At 53.2% G+C, this 17,307-nt stretch overlaps 1 protein-coding gene across 2 annotated transcripts in view; it reads right to left on the bottom strand.

The window, feature by feature from the left end:
- PDGFRB (platelet derived growth factor receptor beta) overlaps positions 1-6,596 on the bottom strand; it is a 37,555-nt gene extending 30,959 nt beyond the window's left edge. The window contains exons 1-2 of one of the 2 annotated variants that reach the window (XM_055429519.2): positions 6,129-6,596; positions 3,509-3,588 (exon numbers count right to left, since the gene is read on the bottom strand). In XM_055429519.2, coding sequence (XP_055285494.2) covers positions 3,509-3,511 — 3 coding nt within the window. In that variant the 5' untranslated portion in view covers positions 3,512-3,588; positions 6,129-6,596. The remainder of the gene's footprint in view (positions 1-3,508; positions 3,589-6,128) is intronic. The other variant, XM_055429520.2, reaches the window with a different exon arrangement.
- Positions 6,597-17,307: the final 10,711 nt, after the last annotated feature.

Raw genomic sequence — 17,307 nt, 5'->3', positions numbered from 1 at the left:
AGGGAAGTGAAAGCACCCGGAGGGTCTCGGCCCGCCCAGGAGCAGCAATCCCAGCCACTTAATCCACTGCCTCATAACCACGTGACTTCTCTGAGTTTAACTTCCCTGAGTCCCATTTTCCTGGAAAACAGCAAAAGAGACACCCTTTTCCATTGTTATGAGGGTTAGAGATGATGATGAAAGGCTCCTGACGTATGACAGCCGCTCAGTCAGCGGTAACTGTTATGATTACAGGATAGTTTGAGGGGGCGGAGTGGCCGTGAGTTGGGCTCTCTGGGGGATGACGCCAGGGAAGGCTATTCCACAGAAGCTCTGTATGAGCAGTCAAGGAAGTGGGAGATCGTGAGGCACTGGGTGATGGCAAAGAGAGGACTGTGAGGCTAGAAACTGGTGATGGGCAGAGAAGGAGGGCAGAGGTCACCTTGGGAAAAGACTGGGGTGCTGAGTAAGGACTTGGGCTCTGCTCTGGAGGCACTGGGGAGCCAACTTGTCAGGGTATTGACAGTGAGGGTCGGGGACTGGCTGCTGCCTAGGGGGACAACGGGGCAACTCTAAGCACTTACGGGGAGGGCCTCCACAAGGGGAAGTGACAGGAGTAGCCTGGCATTTTGTGGGAGAGTGTGGATTAGGATGGGGACAGTAGAGGCAGCGAGACCAGCTTTGGGGATGAAGCCATCTCAAACCCAGCTTGAATTCCCTGGCAGGATCAACTATATAATTTGCTGGGCTGAGGGCAAAATGCAAATGTCGGGACCCTTGTTCAAAAATACTATTAAGTATTTCAAGGCAAGGCCCTTCTAAGCATGAAGTCCTCTGTGCCTGCACATGTTGAATGCTGGACTAAAGGGGAGGCCATCTATTCGTCCATCCATCCATCCACCAACCTGTTTATCCATCTCTCCGTATACTTATCACTTTTACTATCCATTCAACAGAAAGGCCCCAGCCTGATAAGAACATAATAAGATAAGATTATTATGATAAGAACAGAAATATAGGTAAGAGTGGAATAGCCCACAGTCCATTGAGTCACCCCTGAGCCTTTACCTTCATGCCCAAAGCCCTGGGCTAGGAGAAGCCGGGGCTTCAGTGACAGGTTTGTAAATCTGAGCCCTGCCCTCTGGGGCTGATTCTGGAACCTCCTCCCACTATCCACCACTTAGGCTCAGCCTCAGGAGTAGAGAAGCTAAGAGAGGAGGAAAAGGAGGGTGTCACAGCCCTTATGTCTCCACTTCCAAGACAGAAGGTAACCAGGACAGCAATAAGAGGTGACACAGCCACACAGAGCCTGACAGGAGCTCTCAGGGGCCAAAGATGTAGCTGGATGTAACCTATGGGGTCACTGAACTGTCCCCTTACCCCTCGTTTTACATGAAAGGAAATTATGGCCAGGATGGAGAAGTGATATAATCAAAGGCTCCATGGTCCACAAACCTACCCAGAGGGGCTCCCATCTCTCACTGTGGTGGCGCTGCTCCATTCTATCCCAAACTCTGCCCTGTGACCTCAACCTAGTGAGAGCTGGAGCCTGAGCCCTGGGCCACAGAGACGGGTGGAGAAGATCCAACACATGCGCTGGCACAGAGGAAAGTCCAGGCCCGCAGGCTGGGTCCTGGGCTCAGTGCTAGGGCTGAGGCACATCCCTCCTCTTCTCTGGACCTCAGTGTCCCCTGCATACAATAAGGAAGATGAACACCGTGATCCCCATAGTCCTTTTCATCTCTGACCTTCAGGAACTGTCTGATCCCCTGGCCCTGCTGCCCCCACCTCCTAAGTGACAACCATTTCCATCACAGGGCAGAGAAGCTGGTACCTCTGGCAGATGAAAGGTTTTGTGCACTTGAGACATTAAAGAGCTCTGATCTGAAGTGAGGAGAAGAGAGGGTGCTAATGCAGCTAAAACGATACACTTTGATTTTCAACTTCCTGCTCTTGCCTGGAAAATCCCATGGATGGAGGAGCCTGGTAGGCTGCAGTCTGTGGGGTCGCTAAGGGCCAGACACGATTGAACAACTTCACTTTCACTTTTCACTTTCACACATTGGAGAAGGAAATGGCAACCCACTCCAGTGTTCTTGCCTGGAGAATCCCAGGGACAGGGAAGCCTGGTGGGCTTCCGTCTATGGGGTCACACAGAGTCGGACACGACTGAAGTGACTTAGCAGCAGCAGCAGCAGCACTAGGCTGGGGTTAGGAAGAGGGGTTCTGGGGCCACGGCCTGGGGGTTCAGGAAGCTCTTTGGCCTGAGGGTTCTGGGCCTGAAGTCTTGGGAGGGGCTTAAGTTTGGCTTCTACACTGGGAGCAACAGCGTGTGAATTCCACACTCCTCCCTTTAGAGGTGGGTCTCTGCATCCATTCCCTTGCCTCTGGACCCCACCATTTGTCCATCTACCACGGGCCAAAGCTTTGCTTTGAAATCAGAGCATATGAAGTTCAAAAATCAGCAAAGGGTCACAGCATCCACACACACCCCTTCACAGGCAGTCCTCCTGGCCCTCCTTCCTCAGTATCCAAGAAAAATGGGCCTGTGGGTGCTGGGGAAACACACACTCAGAGCCCCCCCCCCCAAGAAACAGAGTGCATTTCCAGGCTGCTCTGATTGTCAGAAAGTTCTTCCTCTTGATCATAGGGCACCATTTTCCATTAGTGGTCATCGATCCTGACCGCTTTCTGTATCGTGCAGAAAAGGGGTAAGAAAAAACCCTTTCATTGTGAAGTTAAATATGCATGATCCCTGAGTACACAACAGGGCTTGTGTGGCTGCCAATCGGGGCTGGCGTGGCTTGGAATCCTGGAATTGTTTTACGGCTGGAAGGAACTCAGAGATCATCTCGTTCAAAAATCCTTATTTTACTGATGCGAAAACTGAGTTCCAGAGAGGGACTGACTTACCCACAGTCATACAGGATGGGTTCCAGGGTCTGATGACCACCTCTCGAGCTCTGAGGGGCCCCCACAGCTGAAGCCCAGGCCCCACCCAGTCTCTCAGTCATGGGCTCTGGAGTCAAAAACACCAGATTTAAGTCCCGACTCCATCATACCCTAGCTGTGGGACTTACAGCAACTGACTTAACCTCTTAACCTCTCTGGGCATTTCTTTATCTATAAAATGGAGAGTTTATGTCCACTCCTTGAGGTAGTTTCCGACGATTAAATTAGTTCCGCAAATATTTATTAAGCAGTCACTGAAGGCCAGGCCTGTTCTAAGTGCTGAGGAATATAGCCATGAACTTGATGGTAATGGATGTAAAAAGCACAGTGAAAGTGCTCAGAGAAGGCTGCTCCCAGTTCTGCCCTCTCTCACACATGGCTTCCCAGTTGAGGTGTTTCAAGCTCTGATGCTGGGAAGACACATCCAATGGGCAGGGGGGAGATGTGGAAAATAGGGAAGAAGATCTCCCCCTTCCAAGGGTCCACTGTCTGTTGGTTCTGAACCATCTGCCAGAAATAGGGCATGGGGGTGTTTCAGGAGTGCCTGGGGCCCTCTCATTCCTTTCTCCCTCCTTACCATTCAGTAGCCCAGCCCGAGCAAAAGGCCCAGAATTCCCTCCAGCCCGGAAGGCAGCTGGTCTCGGAGCCAGACTGCGCCTGGAGGATGGAAGGGAGACTTCAGCACAGCCATGATACCCAGGTCCCTTCCCTTCCATGGCTATAGCCCTTCACGATGTGCAGACCAATTTCACAACCATGTCGTCTGGTACAGGAGGCGGGGAGAGCAGAGGCACTCTTTTTGCTCTCTTAGGCGTCAGGTCCAGCCACACGAGATCCAGGAACCATGCTAAGTGCCTTATCTATATGATTACCTTGCCAACCCTGTGTCCCACCCTGCTGCTCCCAGAGGAGGGGCCTGTTGCCTGGAGAGGCAGAGCATTGGTCCAGGGTCACAGTTAGCTAGAGCCAAAGGGGCATCATCGGATGCCGGAAACTGGTGTTGTTTACCCACCGTGCCCACTGCCTTCCAGATGCAGATGCAGCAAAAAGGAGGACGTGGGGGCCTGAGGCTGGCCACACAGAGGATTTGAGTTGAGCCAGGACAAGCACTGAGTCTCCTGACTCTGAATCCACGGTGCTTTCCGCGGCCCCACATCTGTGGGCAATTAGAAGTCTCAGCTCTTCTTCCCACAGAGGAGGGAGGGCTGCCTGATCACCACTGAAGGGAGGGGGCTCACCAGATGGTCTCCCTCCTCACTCAGGACCAAGCCGGGGCCGGGTGGACCCGGGAGCTAAACTTTCCTGCTGGAGAAGGTGCTGGACCCAGGAGCAGGCTCTGCGGGAAGATGGAGACTCTCCCCTCTGACCAGAGCCTCCCTGGGAGCAAGGAGGTTAAGTCTTTGGTTTCAGGCAGACCTCAGCCTACATACCAACTCTACCAACTGTGTGACACTGGGAAAGTCACTTAGCTTCTCTGAGCTTTGTTTTCATTGTCTTCAAAACAAGGGGAATTATAATACTGATTATAAAGACCTGCAACGGGGATTATAAGGTCTGAGAGGTTCTAACACAGACTTAGCACTCCAGGATGGTGACCAGCATAGTCTGCATGTTCCCAAGTGCTGTGGATTCAAGGCCCTGCTGTTTGGAGGCAAGGGAAGATGGTCTGACTTCAGAAGACCTCACTAGAGGCTTCTGTGTACTTGGGGACCACAGAGGTAGGAACACTCCCCCCTTGACATAGAAAAATGTCGGGAGGACCACGTAAGGTTCTGGAAAGGCATCCAGAGGGTGATAAGGGAGAAAGGAAAAGAGGCCTGGGTTCTGGGCTCACCCTTGAGAACACAAGGTCTTCAGTAGGTCCCTCCTTCCCTTCACAACCACATTTGCTCAGTCCCACTGTCTTCCCAGGGGAACTAGGGTCAGAACACAGGATGGGGAAGCCTGGGACCCAAACAATCTCTGATATGTAAACAGAACACAAACAGAGGGTCAAGCAACAAGACTCCAGGATGATGGGCATGGCAAGCTCTTGGAAGACTGGAGGAACCAAGGAAGGTTGCCTGGAGGAGGTAGACTAGGGAGGGTCCTTAAAGGAAAAGGGAAGGTAGTGAGGAAGGGCATGCCTACAGGCAGGATCATGAAAATTTCTCTGGGAATCCTGGGATCTGACTGGCTGGAACACAAAGCCCAAGAAGCTTACTATGTCCTGAGCTCTGCCACCTACCAGCTGTGTGGCTATCCTGAGCCTCTGTTTCCTTACCCATGAATTTGGTATAAAATCAGTCCCTTCCTTTGGATTTGATGGTGAACACTACATGAAATTAAGCACAGAAAACACCCCAAATGGTCCTAGCATCATGCAATGTGTCAATGAATGGCAGCAGCTGTTAGGAGTTTGGGCTTTCCACAGGTACCTTCTACTGGGGAGACTCATGGAAGGGATAGTGATCTGATGCATGTTTTAGAATGGCGCAGAGAAAGAGGCCTGAGAAGCTGCCTGTGACCAGAGGAAAGGGCCCAACAGCCAACCCCCCTTCTTCGCAGAGGGGCCCCCAGATTTGACGGCTGAATCCCAGACCCCCAGCCCAGCCTACGTGAGGACGGGCCTGCCTCTGCCTCCTCGCCTTCGCACTTTCCCAGACTTTCCCAGCCGCTGGGGGTTTGGAAGGACATCTTAGGAATCCGGAAAATTTGCAAATCCATTTAAATCCCGAGAGGTTGCCTGGCGGCCGACTGGCCTAGAGCCAGACAGATTCTTAGGGACAAGGCTTGGGCCCAGGGACAGAGGCTCTGCGTCTGAGGTCCCCAGTCCCCTGCTAGGTTCCCTTTCTATGTATCCGGCCGGATACATGGATACATCTCCAGATCCATCTCCCAATTCCCCTCTCATATTCCTTCCAACTCTCCTCGCGGCCCCCTACAGGCAGTGCTTTGCTTTGGAAGTCCCCCCTCCCCCCTCACTGCCAGAAACCCCTGGGATTTGTTTGATGAGGGCAAGGGGCACCCACCCCAGAAGCAGCCTGAGCAGGAGAGAGCTGGCTCCTCCAGCCCAGATGTCGCCCACAATCTCGGAGCCTCCTCCCATCTGGTTTTGTTAAAAATATTTTCCATTTTTTGACCTACCCAAGAAGGCGCATTCTGGGACAAGGGGACAGAACAAGAGGCTGGGGTTCCCTCCTCTTCCCAGCACTTACCTTGCTGCTGATGCCTTCTGAAGTGTGGGCAAAGTCCTGGGTTCTGGGCTGTCACCCCCTACAGGAAGGCCTCCTCACTGCCTACTCTCCCCTGTCATCAGAAGGACCCTGCTGGACCTGAAGTGGGGCAGTGGCAGAGCGGGAGGACAGTGAGAAGCGTTGTAGGCTCCCAGAGCCTCAGGAGAATGGAGGGAGTGAAGGACTACAGGGTGAGGAGTGGCCTCACTCCCAAAGCATCCTTGTGGAGGAGAAGGGCTGCCAGGAGGGGCCGCCCTGGGTCTGGCTGCCCGGGTCGCTAAGCGCAGGCTGCTGCCTGGTGGCGCTGGTCAGAGGGGCCCTGGCTCTCTCCTCCCAGTCCCTCCTTCTCTCTGGCTCCAGACAGGGCGGGCAGGGACTGCGGGGCCGCTGGCGGCCCCAGGAGCTCACACCACTGTGGGCTTCCCTGCCCCCACCCCCCTACTTTGGGGGAAAGGCTGTAGAGCAGCCTCTGATTGGCTCAGCTGGAAGAAGGGGGGCTGGGGGCGGGGAGGGTGGACGCGTGTGTCTGTTTTCAATTTTAGTTTCCCCCTCCCTCTTTCTTTTCCCCCAAGTTTCTTGTTTTTCTTCCTCGTTTCCCTCTGCTTGCTCCCTCCCGTGGCCTGCTCACTCAGGATGTGAGGGGATGTTTAGAAATTCCACAGCCCACGCCAGCCAGCCGCTGAGTCACTTTTATTAAAGAGTGGCCTGGCCCACTAGCCTGATGCCTGTCTCGGGTGGTAGCCTCCCCTGACTGTGGCACCTGGGGGTGGGTCCCCTCTCTGGGCCTCAGTTTTCCCGTCTGCGGAGGCAGCTCTGATAACCCCTCCGGTGACTGAGTCGACACTCATCCATTAAACAAGCTTGCTGAGCACCTACTATGTGCCGACACTGTGCCAGGCGTTGGGGTTGCAGTGGTAAGTTACAGTCTCCGACTTCAGGGTACCCAGCTAGTGGGAGATACAGTGCCCGAAGAGAGGGGCACTCCCTGTGGCTTGAGGGAATCAGAAAGGGCTGCTGAAAAAAGGTGACTCAGAAGAGAGAAAAAGCCCTTCTGAGGGTATCAATCACTCCTCATAAGAAGAAATCAAGGTCCAGGGGTGAATTGGCACAGAAAGGGAAAGAGACATGCCCAAGGTCACCCAGCAAACTTCAGATTTCCAGACATCTTTCTCTATCACCTCAAAATCCCCAGAGAACCAGGAAAGAATTATTTCATTATTGTATAGACAAGAAACTGAAGCCCAGAGGAGTCAGATGAGCTTCACAAGCTCACACAGCTACAGGAGAGCTAGGGCAGGATGAGGTCTGTACATACCAGAACAGATTCAGGGGCTCTGACCCCAGCGGAAGACCCACACTGCAGTGTTGACCGGCCCTCCTGTCCTACCCTCTTCCTTGTTATCCCCTCCCCAACTCTCATTTATCTTCCAGTACTGTTGTGTTCCATTTCCAACCTCTGCACCAAGGTCCACCAAGGCTTCTCTGGGAGCCCCTGGACCTCTCACCCTCTCCTTTCTTTCTCTTTTTTTTTTTTCTGCCTGCATCCCATCAGTTCAGTTCAGTTCAGTTCAGTCGCTCAGTCATGTCCAAGTCTCCGCGACCCCATGAATCACAGCACGCCAGGCCTTCCTGTCCATCACCAAATCCCGGAGTTCACTCAAACTCATGTCCACAGAGTCGGTGATGCCATCCAGCCATCTCATTCTCTGTCATCCCCTTCTCCTCCCGCCCCCAACCTTTCCCAGCATCAGAGTCTTTTCCAGTGAGTCAACTCGTCGCATGAGGTGGCCAAAGTATTGCAGTTTCAGCTTTAGCATCAGTCCTTCCAATGAACACCCAGGATTGATCTCCCTTAAAATGGACTAGTTGGATCTCCTTGCAGTCCAAGGGACTCTCAAGAGTCTTCTCCAACACCACAGCATGCAGAAATTTCCCGAGCAGGGATTGAACCCATGTGCTCTGCAGTGGAAGCATAGAGTCTTAACCATTGGACTTCCAGGGAAGTCCCATCCCTTCATTTCTTCAACTCTCATTTCCTCAGATCAGAACGAGTCTCGAATCACAGATTCCTGACCAAGGGCATCACTTTTAACGAGAGCTGGGCTGTGTCACCCCACGGGGACATGGAGTCCCAGTGAGGGAAACAGAGGTGTCCAGGTGGAGCCCTACCTGCCTCTGCCCAGAGCTCCTTCCATCCTGCACTCTGTCTACAACCTTTTCCTCCAGCACCTCACCCCAGGTGTCTGTTCATAGGGGAAAGAGGCTTGGATTTCATGCCAACCACAGTTACCAATCTTGTGCTCTTTTCTTGGTCTTGCCCAGTGGGGACTACCCAGGAGGACATTTCAGTTAGACCACACAGAGGGAGAAGGGTTTTTCAGACTAGGTCCACATGATGGGGTGGGGGCTATGAGAGTCTCCCAAGGGAAGGGGCTTGGTCCAGCTCAGTGGCAAGGGAATCATAGGGGAAGTCTGGGGACTCCAAAGACCACAGGGTCAGGCCTTGCTGTCCAAAGATTTCATCAGTCTTTACAACTCCCCTCCTAGTGTCTGCCTTGGCCATTCACCTCTGAAGCCTTGGTCCAGCTGCTGGGGACCAGGTGAGTGGGGCCGGTGGGGGAGAACAAGGAGGGATTTCAAATCCCAATACCCAAACCAGATAATCTGGGAGTCACGAGACCCAGCTATGCACTTCTTGTGTGGCCTTGGATAGGTACCTGTCCTCTCTGAGCCTCGGTTTCCCCATCTGTTCATAGCAAGCATGGGCTCACTGCACTGGAGGGCCCTTGGGATGCTCTGTCTACAAGTTTCTTAGATCTGGACTCTAGCTAGGGAGAGGAGGTGGGTAGGCCCTAGGGCAAGGGGACAGCTGGGGGCCAGAGATGCAGCACAGAGGGGAGGGGGCGGCTGCTGGTGGCTCCCCTGGGAAGCTGGCGGCCGCCGGTTTCCGGCCAGCCCGGCCGTCCGGCTGGCCCATCTGGAATCGCTTAGCCCCTACCACCATTAACCCTTGGCAGGCACCAGGGCTGTTACGCCTCCTCATAGCTGAGATGGGGTTGGGGGATGCAGAATCACATGGAACACCACAGGGCACTCACCAAGGGCTGAACAGTTGAGGAAGAAGGGTCATGATTGACAGGGCCGGTTTCAGAGATGGAGACAGAGCTTGGTTCCAATCCCAGCTTTAGCAGTTCGAAGCTACAGGATCTTGGGCAAGTCATTTAAACTCCTGAGCCTCAGTTTCCTCCTCTGAAAAAAATAGAGATAATTCAAGGAATGACTCAAAAGACTGTTGTCATTTATAATGCACCTTAAGGGCTTAGTACACTGTCTGAATTGTTCTTGAAATAGTGTTTTTCCCTCATTCCAGCTGCAGCCCACCACTGTGTAGCCCTTGGCTGAGTGCTCCACTTCCTGGGCCTCAGTTTCCCCTGCTTACTCTGAAGGGGTGAGCAGTGGGCAGAGCAGTGCCGTCACACTGGGGTGGTCAGCATGGCCCCAGCCCCACTGTGGACAGGATGAGCCACAAGCAGTCTCCCACCTGTCCAGACGCTATGGTCCGTCCTCTGACCATCCTGTCTTGGGAGAGGCTAGGGTAAGGGTGAGTGGGCAGAGCATGAGGGTGCAGAGGGAAAGAGGAGCTGCAGTCCTTGGGGCTCAGTACTTCCCCTTCGCACTCCACAGTGTCATGCTCAAGGATTAAGAACCAAGGCTCTGATACGGGTAGTTCCAATCCAACTCTGCCACTTCCTAGCTGTGTGACTGTGGACAAATTACATGAACTGAGCTCAAAGAGCCTCAGTGTTTTGAGTTGTAAAATGGGGTTGTTGAGAGGCCTGAGTAAGTGATACACCAAAGGCATTTTGTTCAAGGACTAGGGCAGACTGAGAAAACTCCACAAAAGATGCCTGATTCTCCAGTGTCACCGGGAGCTGCTTTCCCAGAAGGCCACCACCAGGGCTGGAGGGAAGCCTATGCAACCGCCAATTTGACACTCAGGATGTCTGAGGCCCAGGGATGGACAGTGACTATGATGCAAGTCCAGGACAGGCACCCAGGTTCTGGTCTAGACCCTCAGGACCATGTTCTTCTCTAAAGAAGGGAATCAGGCTGAACCGACCCCCTTCCTCAGCCCCCACCCACACTCCTTAGAGCCGGAAGCCAAAGCTTTCTGTAGGGGGAGGGAGGGGGGCCAGAAAGGGCGCCTGAGTGGGAGAATTCCCAGTAGGCCAGTTCAGCACTCACTCAGGCAGCGCCAGCAGCCACCACATCTGGCTCTCCCACGCTCCCAGCACTGCCCCTCCTCCAGGCTCCGCAGGCCTGGGGTCAAGATGCAGCATGCATGTCCCACACACTGGCACAGTCATCTTGGATGTCAGGGCCTGAAGAGCCCTAAAAGTACCTCCATCGGACAGGCACAGAAACTAAAGCCCAGAGAGTGGAGGGGACTCGCCTGAGGTCAGCAGAGACAGGAGGGGCCGGGAAGGCAGGACTCCTGACTCCCAGTGCATTATCTTTCCATCCTGAACACCCTGAGCAGGTAGATCCTTGTACCTAAAACCGAGGGAACCAAAAGAGGCACACAGAGAACACTGCCCCTCCCCCTCCTGGACACTCAGCACAGTGGCTATCTGGTGGGGCAGAGGGGCCAGTGGGGACTTCGGGCCGCATTCCCACCCTAGATTCCTAGAACTGCTCTTGCTGGGCCAGGCTGTCACCACCAAGGCTTGACAGGGTCCCTGGAGATAAGGGCTTCAAGACCTTGCCCATCTCAGCCTCTCCCCAGCCTCCAGCTGGCCTTGGTCTTAGGGCCCCTGGGAACAAGGGTGTGTCCTTCTGGTACACAGATGGCACACAGATCATCAGACCAACAGGGCCCACAGAGGCCACATACCTCCCTCTCACTGGATCTACTGAGGCCCAGAGAAGGCCAGAACCCTCCTAAGGGCACACAGCAGGTCTGGAGTGGGACCTCTGACTCTCAGGCTGTTTCTCTCATGTGATGCAAGTTAGTGGAACACCTACTCTGAGCCCTACCTTCATAGAGCTCATAAACAAACACTAAGGAAACAGCAAATTAATAATATAAAAATTATGACGAGGACTTCCCTGGCAGTCCAGTTGTTAAGACTCCGTGCTTCCACTGCAGGGGGCATAGGTTTGATCCCTGGTCAAGCAACTAATGTCAAGGATCTCACATGCCACACCAAAAAAAAAAAAAAAAAAGTGATGAAAGAAACAGAAAAACAAGCTGGATATAGGGGTTCTTGTTTAGGTAGGCTGACTTCTCTGGGGAAGACATATTTCAACTGACATCTGAGGTTAAAGGGCTACTTATAACGCAGGGGCAGGAACAGTGTTCTCCACAAAAGAAACAGCATGTGCAAAAGCTTGGAGGCCAGAAAGAGCCTGGTGTGTATGAACAGGAAGAAGAGTGGTTGAGGGACAGAGAGGGGACACAGTGGGGTTCAAGGCTGGAGAGGTAGTAAAGTATGGCCTTCGTCCTGAGGGTCAGCGGGGGCTAGTGCAGGATTATAAATAGGAGATCGATAGAATTATGGCGGTACATTGAGGAGGATGGGCTAACAGGGGCAAGAGGTGAGGCGAGGCAGGGGGCTGGTGTGGAGGTTATGGTAGTCGACTAAGGTCTGACTGTCCCCGCCCTGACTCTGTCCATCCCAGAGGCTGGAGGATGTTCCAACTGGGAGCTGGAACTTCTCGGCCCTAGTCCGTGCTTGACCTCTTACTCACAGGGTGACCTTCCTTTCCCGGCCTCTGTATCTCCTCTGAACAACGGGTCAACACAGTGCTCCTTCGGATGAGCACATTCTGCCCCTGGACCTCTGGCTCGAGTGTCCCCTCTGCTCCCAAAGTAGTTGGTGCTGGAGACTGCCTCCCTCCCCTACGCCTCTTGTCTCTGCGCTGAGGGGAGGAGGGGAATCAGCACATCCTGAGTCTCATTGAGACTAAGCCCCCAGTGAGCCTTTTTGTAGTACCTCACAGAGCCAGCAGGTGGCACCCCCCAGCCTCTGGAGGGGGCAGGAGGTGGAGAGGACCATGATGAGAGGGGAGACAGGAGTGGGAAGGGGCTCCCAGGAGCCCAGCACACACCCATGAGCCTCACACCTGTCCCCTGGAGGTGGGCAGAGGTCGCCATCCCCACTTCCACCTCAGGAACAGCTCCGAGAGGGAGGGTTCCTTGCCCAAGGTCACGGAGTGAGGTTGAGGCTGGGCTGGGACTGGGGAGCAATCTAGGTAAGCCTCCTGCTGGCCCTGCTGCCCACCAGTTTCTCTTTAGGCAAATCACTTCCAACAGGAAGCTGAGCCCAGAACCTCTTCTCTTTCAGGGCCATAAACCTGATTTAAAAACCAAGTTATCACTAAGATCTTTATGAGGCCATTGTCTCTGCACCCCACCCCAGAAGGCCCTGGTTGGGTGTGTGAGAGCAGCCCAGAGGGAGGGCTTCCAGAGGGAAGAGGGGCCCAGTAAACAGCCACTCCCAGAGATAAGGGGCTGTCACAGAGGAAGAGGCTGCGACGTGGGGGTGGGGGCTCTCCTGCTACGCAGGGTCTCAGGGCCACAGCTAGATGGCTGTCCAAAGCAACCAGCCCCCAGTGGGCACCTTGGGGATACTGAGGCCCAGGGAGGCAAGGGTTCAAGGTCACATGATGAGTCAGAGGCCAAGGTAGGGGGAAGACCTGTGATTTCAGATGCCCAGCTTGAAAGTTTTAAACAATGTTAGTGTCCTCTTAACATGTAACATGACGGGTAGTTTAGGTCTCTGATTGAGGGGTCCACATAGGGGTGAGGGTGGGGGGTGGCTGAGGCTCTTTTGCATGAGGAAGCCAGAGGAGGAAGAAGAACTAGGTATTTGTTTAGGCAAAACCCTGGGTGGGAAGGAGAGGCTCATACAGGCTCACTATCCTTCCAGGCAGCTCAGCTGGAGAGGAAAGAAAAACTTCCAGACAAGCTCCTGACCTGCTGTGTGGGCTCAGGCAGGTAACTTCACTTCTCTGAGCTCTAGCTGCTTCATCTGCAAATCAAGTTGGGGATTAACAATGACCCTACCTTACTGGGTTGTGTGAGGATGAAATGAGATTAATACATGCAAACAACTTGGCATGATGCCTGGCACTCAGTAAATAATGATGCTTTATATTATTATTTACTGATTATTTACTTATTTATATTTATTATGCATTATTTATTAATGCTCAATAAATAATGATGCTATTGTTATTATTTCAGCACAGGTGAAAGAGTAAACACTGCAACCTCAGAAAGATTAAGTGAAGGGGTGCTGAGCTGGGCATCAGAAGACCTGGGTCTAATTCCAGTATAGCGCTGACTTGCTGAGGGAACTTGGAAAAAAAATCCTTTCTTTCTTTAGGCTTCTGGGCCTCAGTTTCTCTATCTGTAAAAGGATTGAGTTGGAGGATCAGCCGGGCTGGCTGAGAAGCCCTTGGGTACTTGGGCTGGGCAGCAAGAAAGGCACCTAGCTCTGTGCCCAGCCATGAGTAACTCTGGCCAGACACCCAGACCTCTCCATGCTTTCTGCTTCCTATCCTCATCCAGCAAACAAGGCCAGTGTGCCCCACCAGTAGCCAGGGCTCAGGAAAGAACAGGCCCAAGACGGGGTGACAGAAAGATGGGTAGAGGCCTCTCCAGGAGACATCTGTGGAGAGGCAGGCACCTCCTGCCTCCACCCTGGGAGAGGATGGCAATGATGGGGCCGTGGAGCCCTCCCCCCATCCCCACCCACCCCCAGCCCCAGGCCTCAGGCCTCCCTGACTCTGCTCTCTCCCTGGCTAGCGAAATAGTCCCTGCTTTGCCTGGAAAGTCCCCCCTCCCTCAGCCACCACCCAAGTCCTGAACACTTCATCACTCCTGGACCCCTGCCCAGCTTCCTTGTAACTCTTGGGCTTCCCGCCTCTCCTCTGGCTCATTCTCCACACACCAGCCATAGCCTCCTTCCCACCATGCAAAACCCTTGGTAACAACCTCCCATATCCCTCATCAAGCTTGTTCTGCCAAGCCTTGCTCTGTCCCTCCCCACACTCATCTCTTGCCCCCGTCTTGTGCCCCCACCACCATCACTGAAGTCCAAATCAGTCTTTCAGTTCTGGAAGACCACGTATCCCCAGCACCAACCCCTCTGCTCACACTGCCCCTCTGCCCACAGTGCCCTTTCCTGCTCCCCAGGGCCCTGACTCATATGTCACATCCTCTTGCAAGACTTCCAAGTGTCCTTCCCTTGGGAGAACTCTCTGGATTCCTGGCCCTCTCCAAAATGTAATTTTACCCTTATTTGTGATCATTTGATTCATACCTACTTCCCTCCCTTCCCATTCTGTAAGCACCCCAAGGACAGAGCCTCACCTAGTACCTAACACAATGTCAGCATAAAGGAGGAGTGTTAATACACATTTTCCAAACATATGAATTGCCTGCAATACAGGAGACCCAGGTTCAATCCCTGGATAGGGAAGATCCCCTGGAGAAGGAAATGGCAATCCACTCCAGTATTCTTGCTTGGGAAATCGTATGGACAGAGAAGCCTGGCAGGCTACAGTCCATGGGGTCGCAAGAGTTGGATACAACTTAGCAACTAACTACCACCAAACATAGGAACACAGGAACAAATGAATTCCTATACCTACTCCCAAACTTTAAGCCTTCCATCTAGCTCTGAGGTAACATAGTCTTGGAATCAGAGGGCACCGAGAGGGCACCAACTTTCTCACCTCCCAGGATAGGCATCCTGTAAGCAGCATCCCTTACTGGGGACCTCCAACAATCACTTGTGTACCTTCTGTGATGGCGAAACCACTCTCTCTCTCACAACAGCCCTCTCATGACAGATGGCCCTTTGGAGAGCACTTTACTATGGGTGGCTTGAAATCTATGTCTGTGTCTGCAGCTTTCTCTCTCAGGTCTTAGGTCGCCCTGTTTCCTTCCTCAAACTGAGACCTTCAAGCCACCCTCCAGGTCTTTTCTTCCTCCAGTCCAGTCTAAGCAGCGCTGGTTTTACACCAGCTCAGAGAACAGAGCCCAGTCCTCTTGGGTCTCTTCTCCCTACTCTGTGTGCTTCCCGGTTTCTCACCAACCCCTTGAATGACGGGGTCCTGTGTTCAGATGGTCCACTTCCTGACCTTCCCTGCTGAGGCTGTAGTGAGCTCATCCGTGGCAGCCACAAACCAGGAAGCCCTTTTTCCTCTCTTCCATGAACAGCATTCATCTTGCTACATTGACTTGGGCACAACCCCTTTCCTTTCTGGATGTTGGTGCTTCCCCTGTACAATGAAAAGAAATCCTCCGAGCAGGAAAGGGCACCCTGGGCGTACTGTCCCTTACTCAGTTATGGTATCCATCAGAGTCCCAGAAGAACAAGATTCTGACCAAGACCAACTTCACGGCTGAGACACCCGTGCAGTCACTCAGGGCCCAGTGTTTGGAAGGGTGCCGTGCTTGGCTGTGCACTCTGCGGCTACCATCTTGAAATTTAAAATGAGTTTTGAACAAGGGATCTCACATTATCATTTTGCATTGGGTCCTGTGAACTGTATCCTCATCCTGACGTATCTATCTAGTCCTGAAATGATCCCTGGCTAGTGTGGCAGCTCAAGGGAGGGACAGGCTGAATAGAGAAGACTCTGATTCCACCTTCGGGGCCACATGTCCCTGCACATTTAGGGGGCTCCCAAGAAACACTGGAGGATCAAACCCCATAAGGGGTTTTATCAGGCCTTCTGATCCAGAGCACTGTTCTTCGTGAATCCTTCCCCCAAACCTTCGGTTTCACTCCCCACTCTCAGTTCACTAATGGCCTCTCAACTCTTTACCCTCACCCCCTTAACATCATAGCTCTGAAATGTTTGACAGTCTTTAATTGGATAGGATGGGGGGAGATGCATGAAACATTTAAAATCCAAGAGGTCCCCAGCTATAATAATAAATGGATTAGGGCTTTAGGATAAACCAACTATTAAAAAGACATTTTTAAAATCAATTGAAATACTCTGAATGTGAATGGGTATTAGATAATACATGGAAATTTACGTTAATTTTGTTAGGTTTGATAATGGCGTATTATGGAAGAAAATGTCCATGTGTTTTAGAGATGCATGTTGAAGTGTGTAGGGATAAAATGACGCGATGTTTGAAACTGGTTTAAAATACTTCAGCAAGAAAAGGGAGGCGAGTCAGTGAAACAAGTGTGGCAGAATCTTGATAATGGTTGAAGCTCAAGATCGGTCTATAGTGACTCACTCTACAATTCAACGTCTCTGTATATTGGAAACTTAAAATGAAGGCATGGGTGGGGAGGAGGGAGGGGGTTGTCAAGAGAATTGTGAAAGCTTCCCTAGAATATCTCGAAAAGAATGCTCCTACCTACCCAACTTCTCTAAGAACTTCCTCTGGAGAGCCAACTCAGGTGAACTCCCCAATTGTTTGCAGACTCATGTATGTGCATATGTGCATTTTCCCCCAGGGGAAAAACATCCACAACTTTCAGGAAAGACTAACAGGGGTCGTGACCCCTCCCCCCCACAAAAGATTAAGGACCCGCTACCTTAAAGACGAGAACCCTGTTTGAAGTCAGCGGTTCCTCCCTTTCACCTCAAACTGGTCCCTACCGACTGCGCCACCGGCCCGGTGCGGCTGTGTGACGCTAACCTGCAGTGTCCCCCCCACCACCACTCAGATCCCTTTTCTTCACCTGCAAAATGGGGTTGCGGAGAGGTCGGTGTGGCGGCAGCGAGGACAAGGCCGCGGGGAGGACTAGCCCCCAAGGCCGCTGGGCCGGGGCCTTGCAGGAGGCTCCCGTACCTAGTGATGCCTCGATGCTCGCCGGGATGCGCCCTCCGCGCCCCCACCCTCTCTGGCCCCAGAGTCCACCTCCCGCTTCGGGCGGCAATTTGTCTCCTTTTGAACCCCCCGCCCCCGACGGGTTTCCCCCTTTGATTCGCGGCCTGGAGGCTCCCCCAGCTTTGAAATGCAAACCCGCCTCGGCTGGGGCTGCAGGCGGCCCGGAGCTATAAAAGGCCTGGGTGGGGCGGGCGGCAGCAGGGCTGGGAGTTCAGGTGTGCAGTTGCTCGTCGGGGCAGCCGGCTGCGGCGGCTCCAGGGCCCAGCATGCGCGGGCGGCCTCGCGGCCACC

The sequence above is a fragment of the Moschus berezovskii genome, chromosome 8 (assembly GCF_049115385.1).
Source record: "Moschus berezovskii isolate FMDL1 chromosome 8, NW_MosBer_1.0, whole genome shotgun sequence".
In the NCBI taxonomy this organism is placed as follows: domain Eukaryota; kingdom Metazoa; phylum Chordata; class Mammalia; order Artiodactyla; family Moschidae; genus Moschus; species Moschus berezovskii.
The sequence above is the reverse complement of the archived record's forward strand: the minus strand, read 5'-3'. Positions and strand labels throughout refer to the sequence as shown.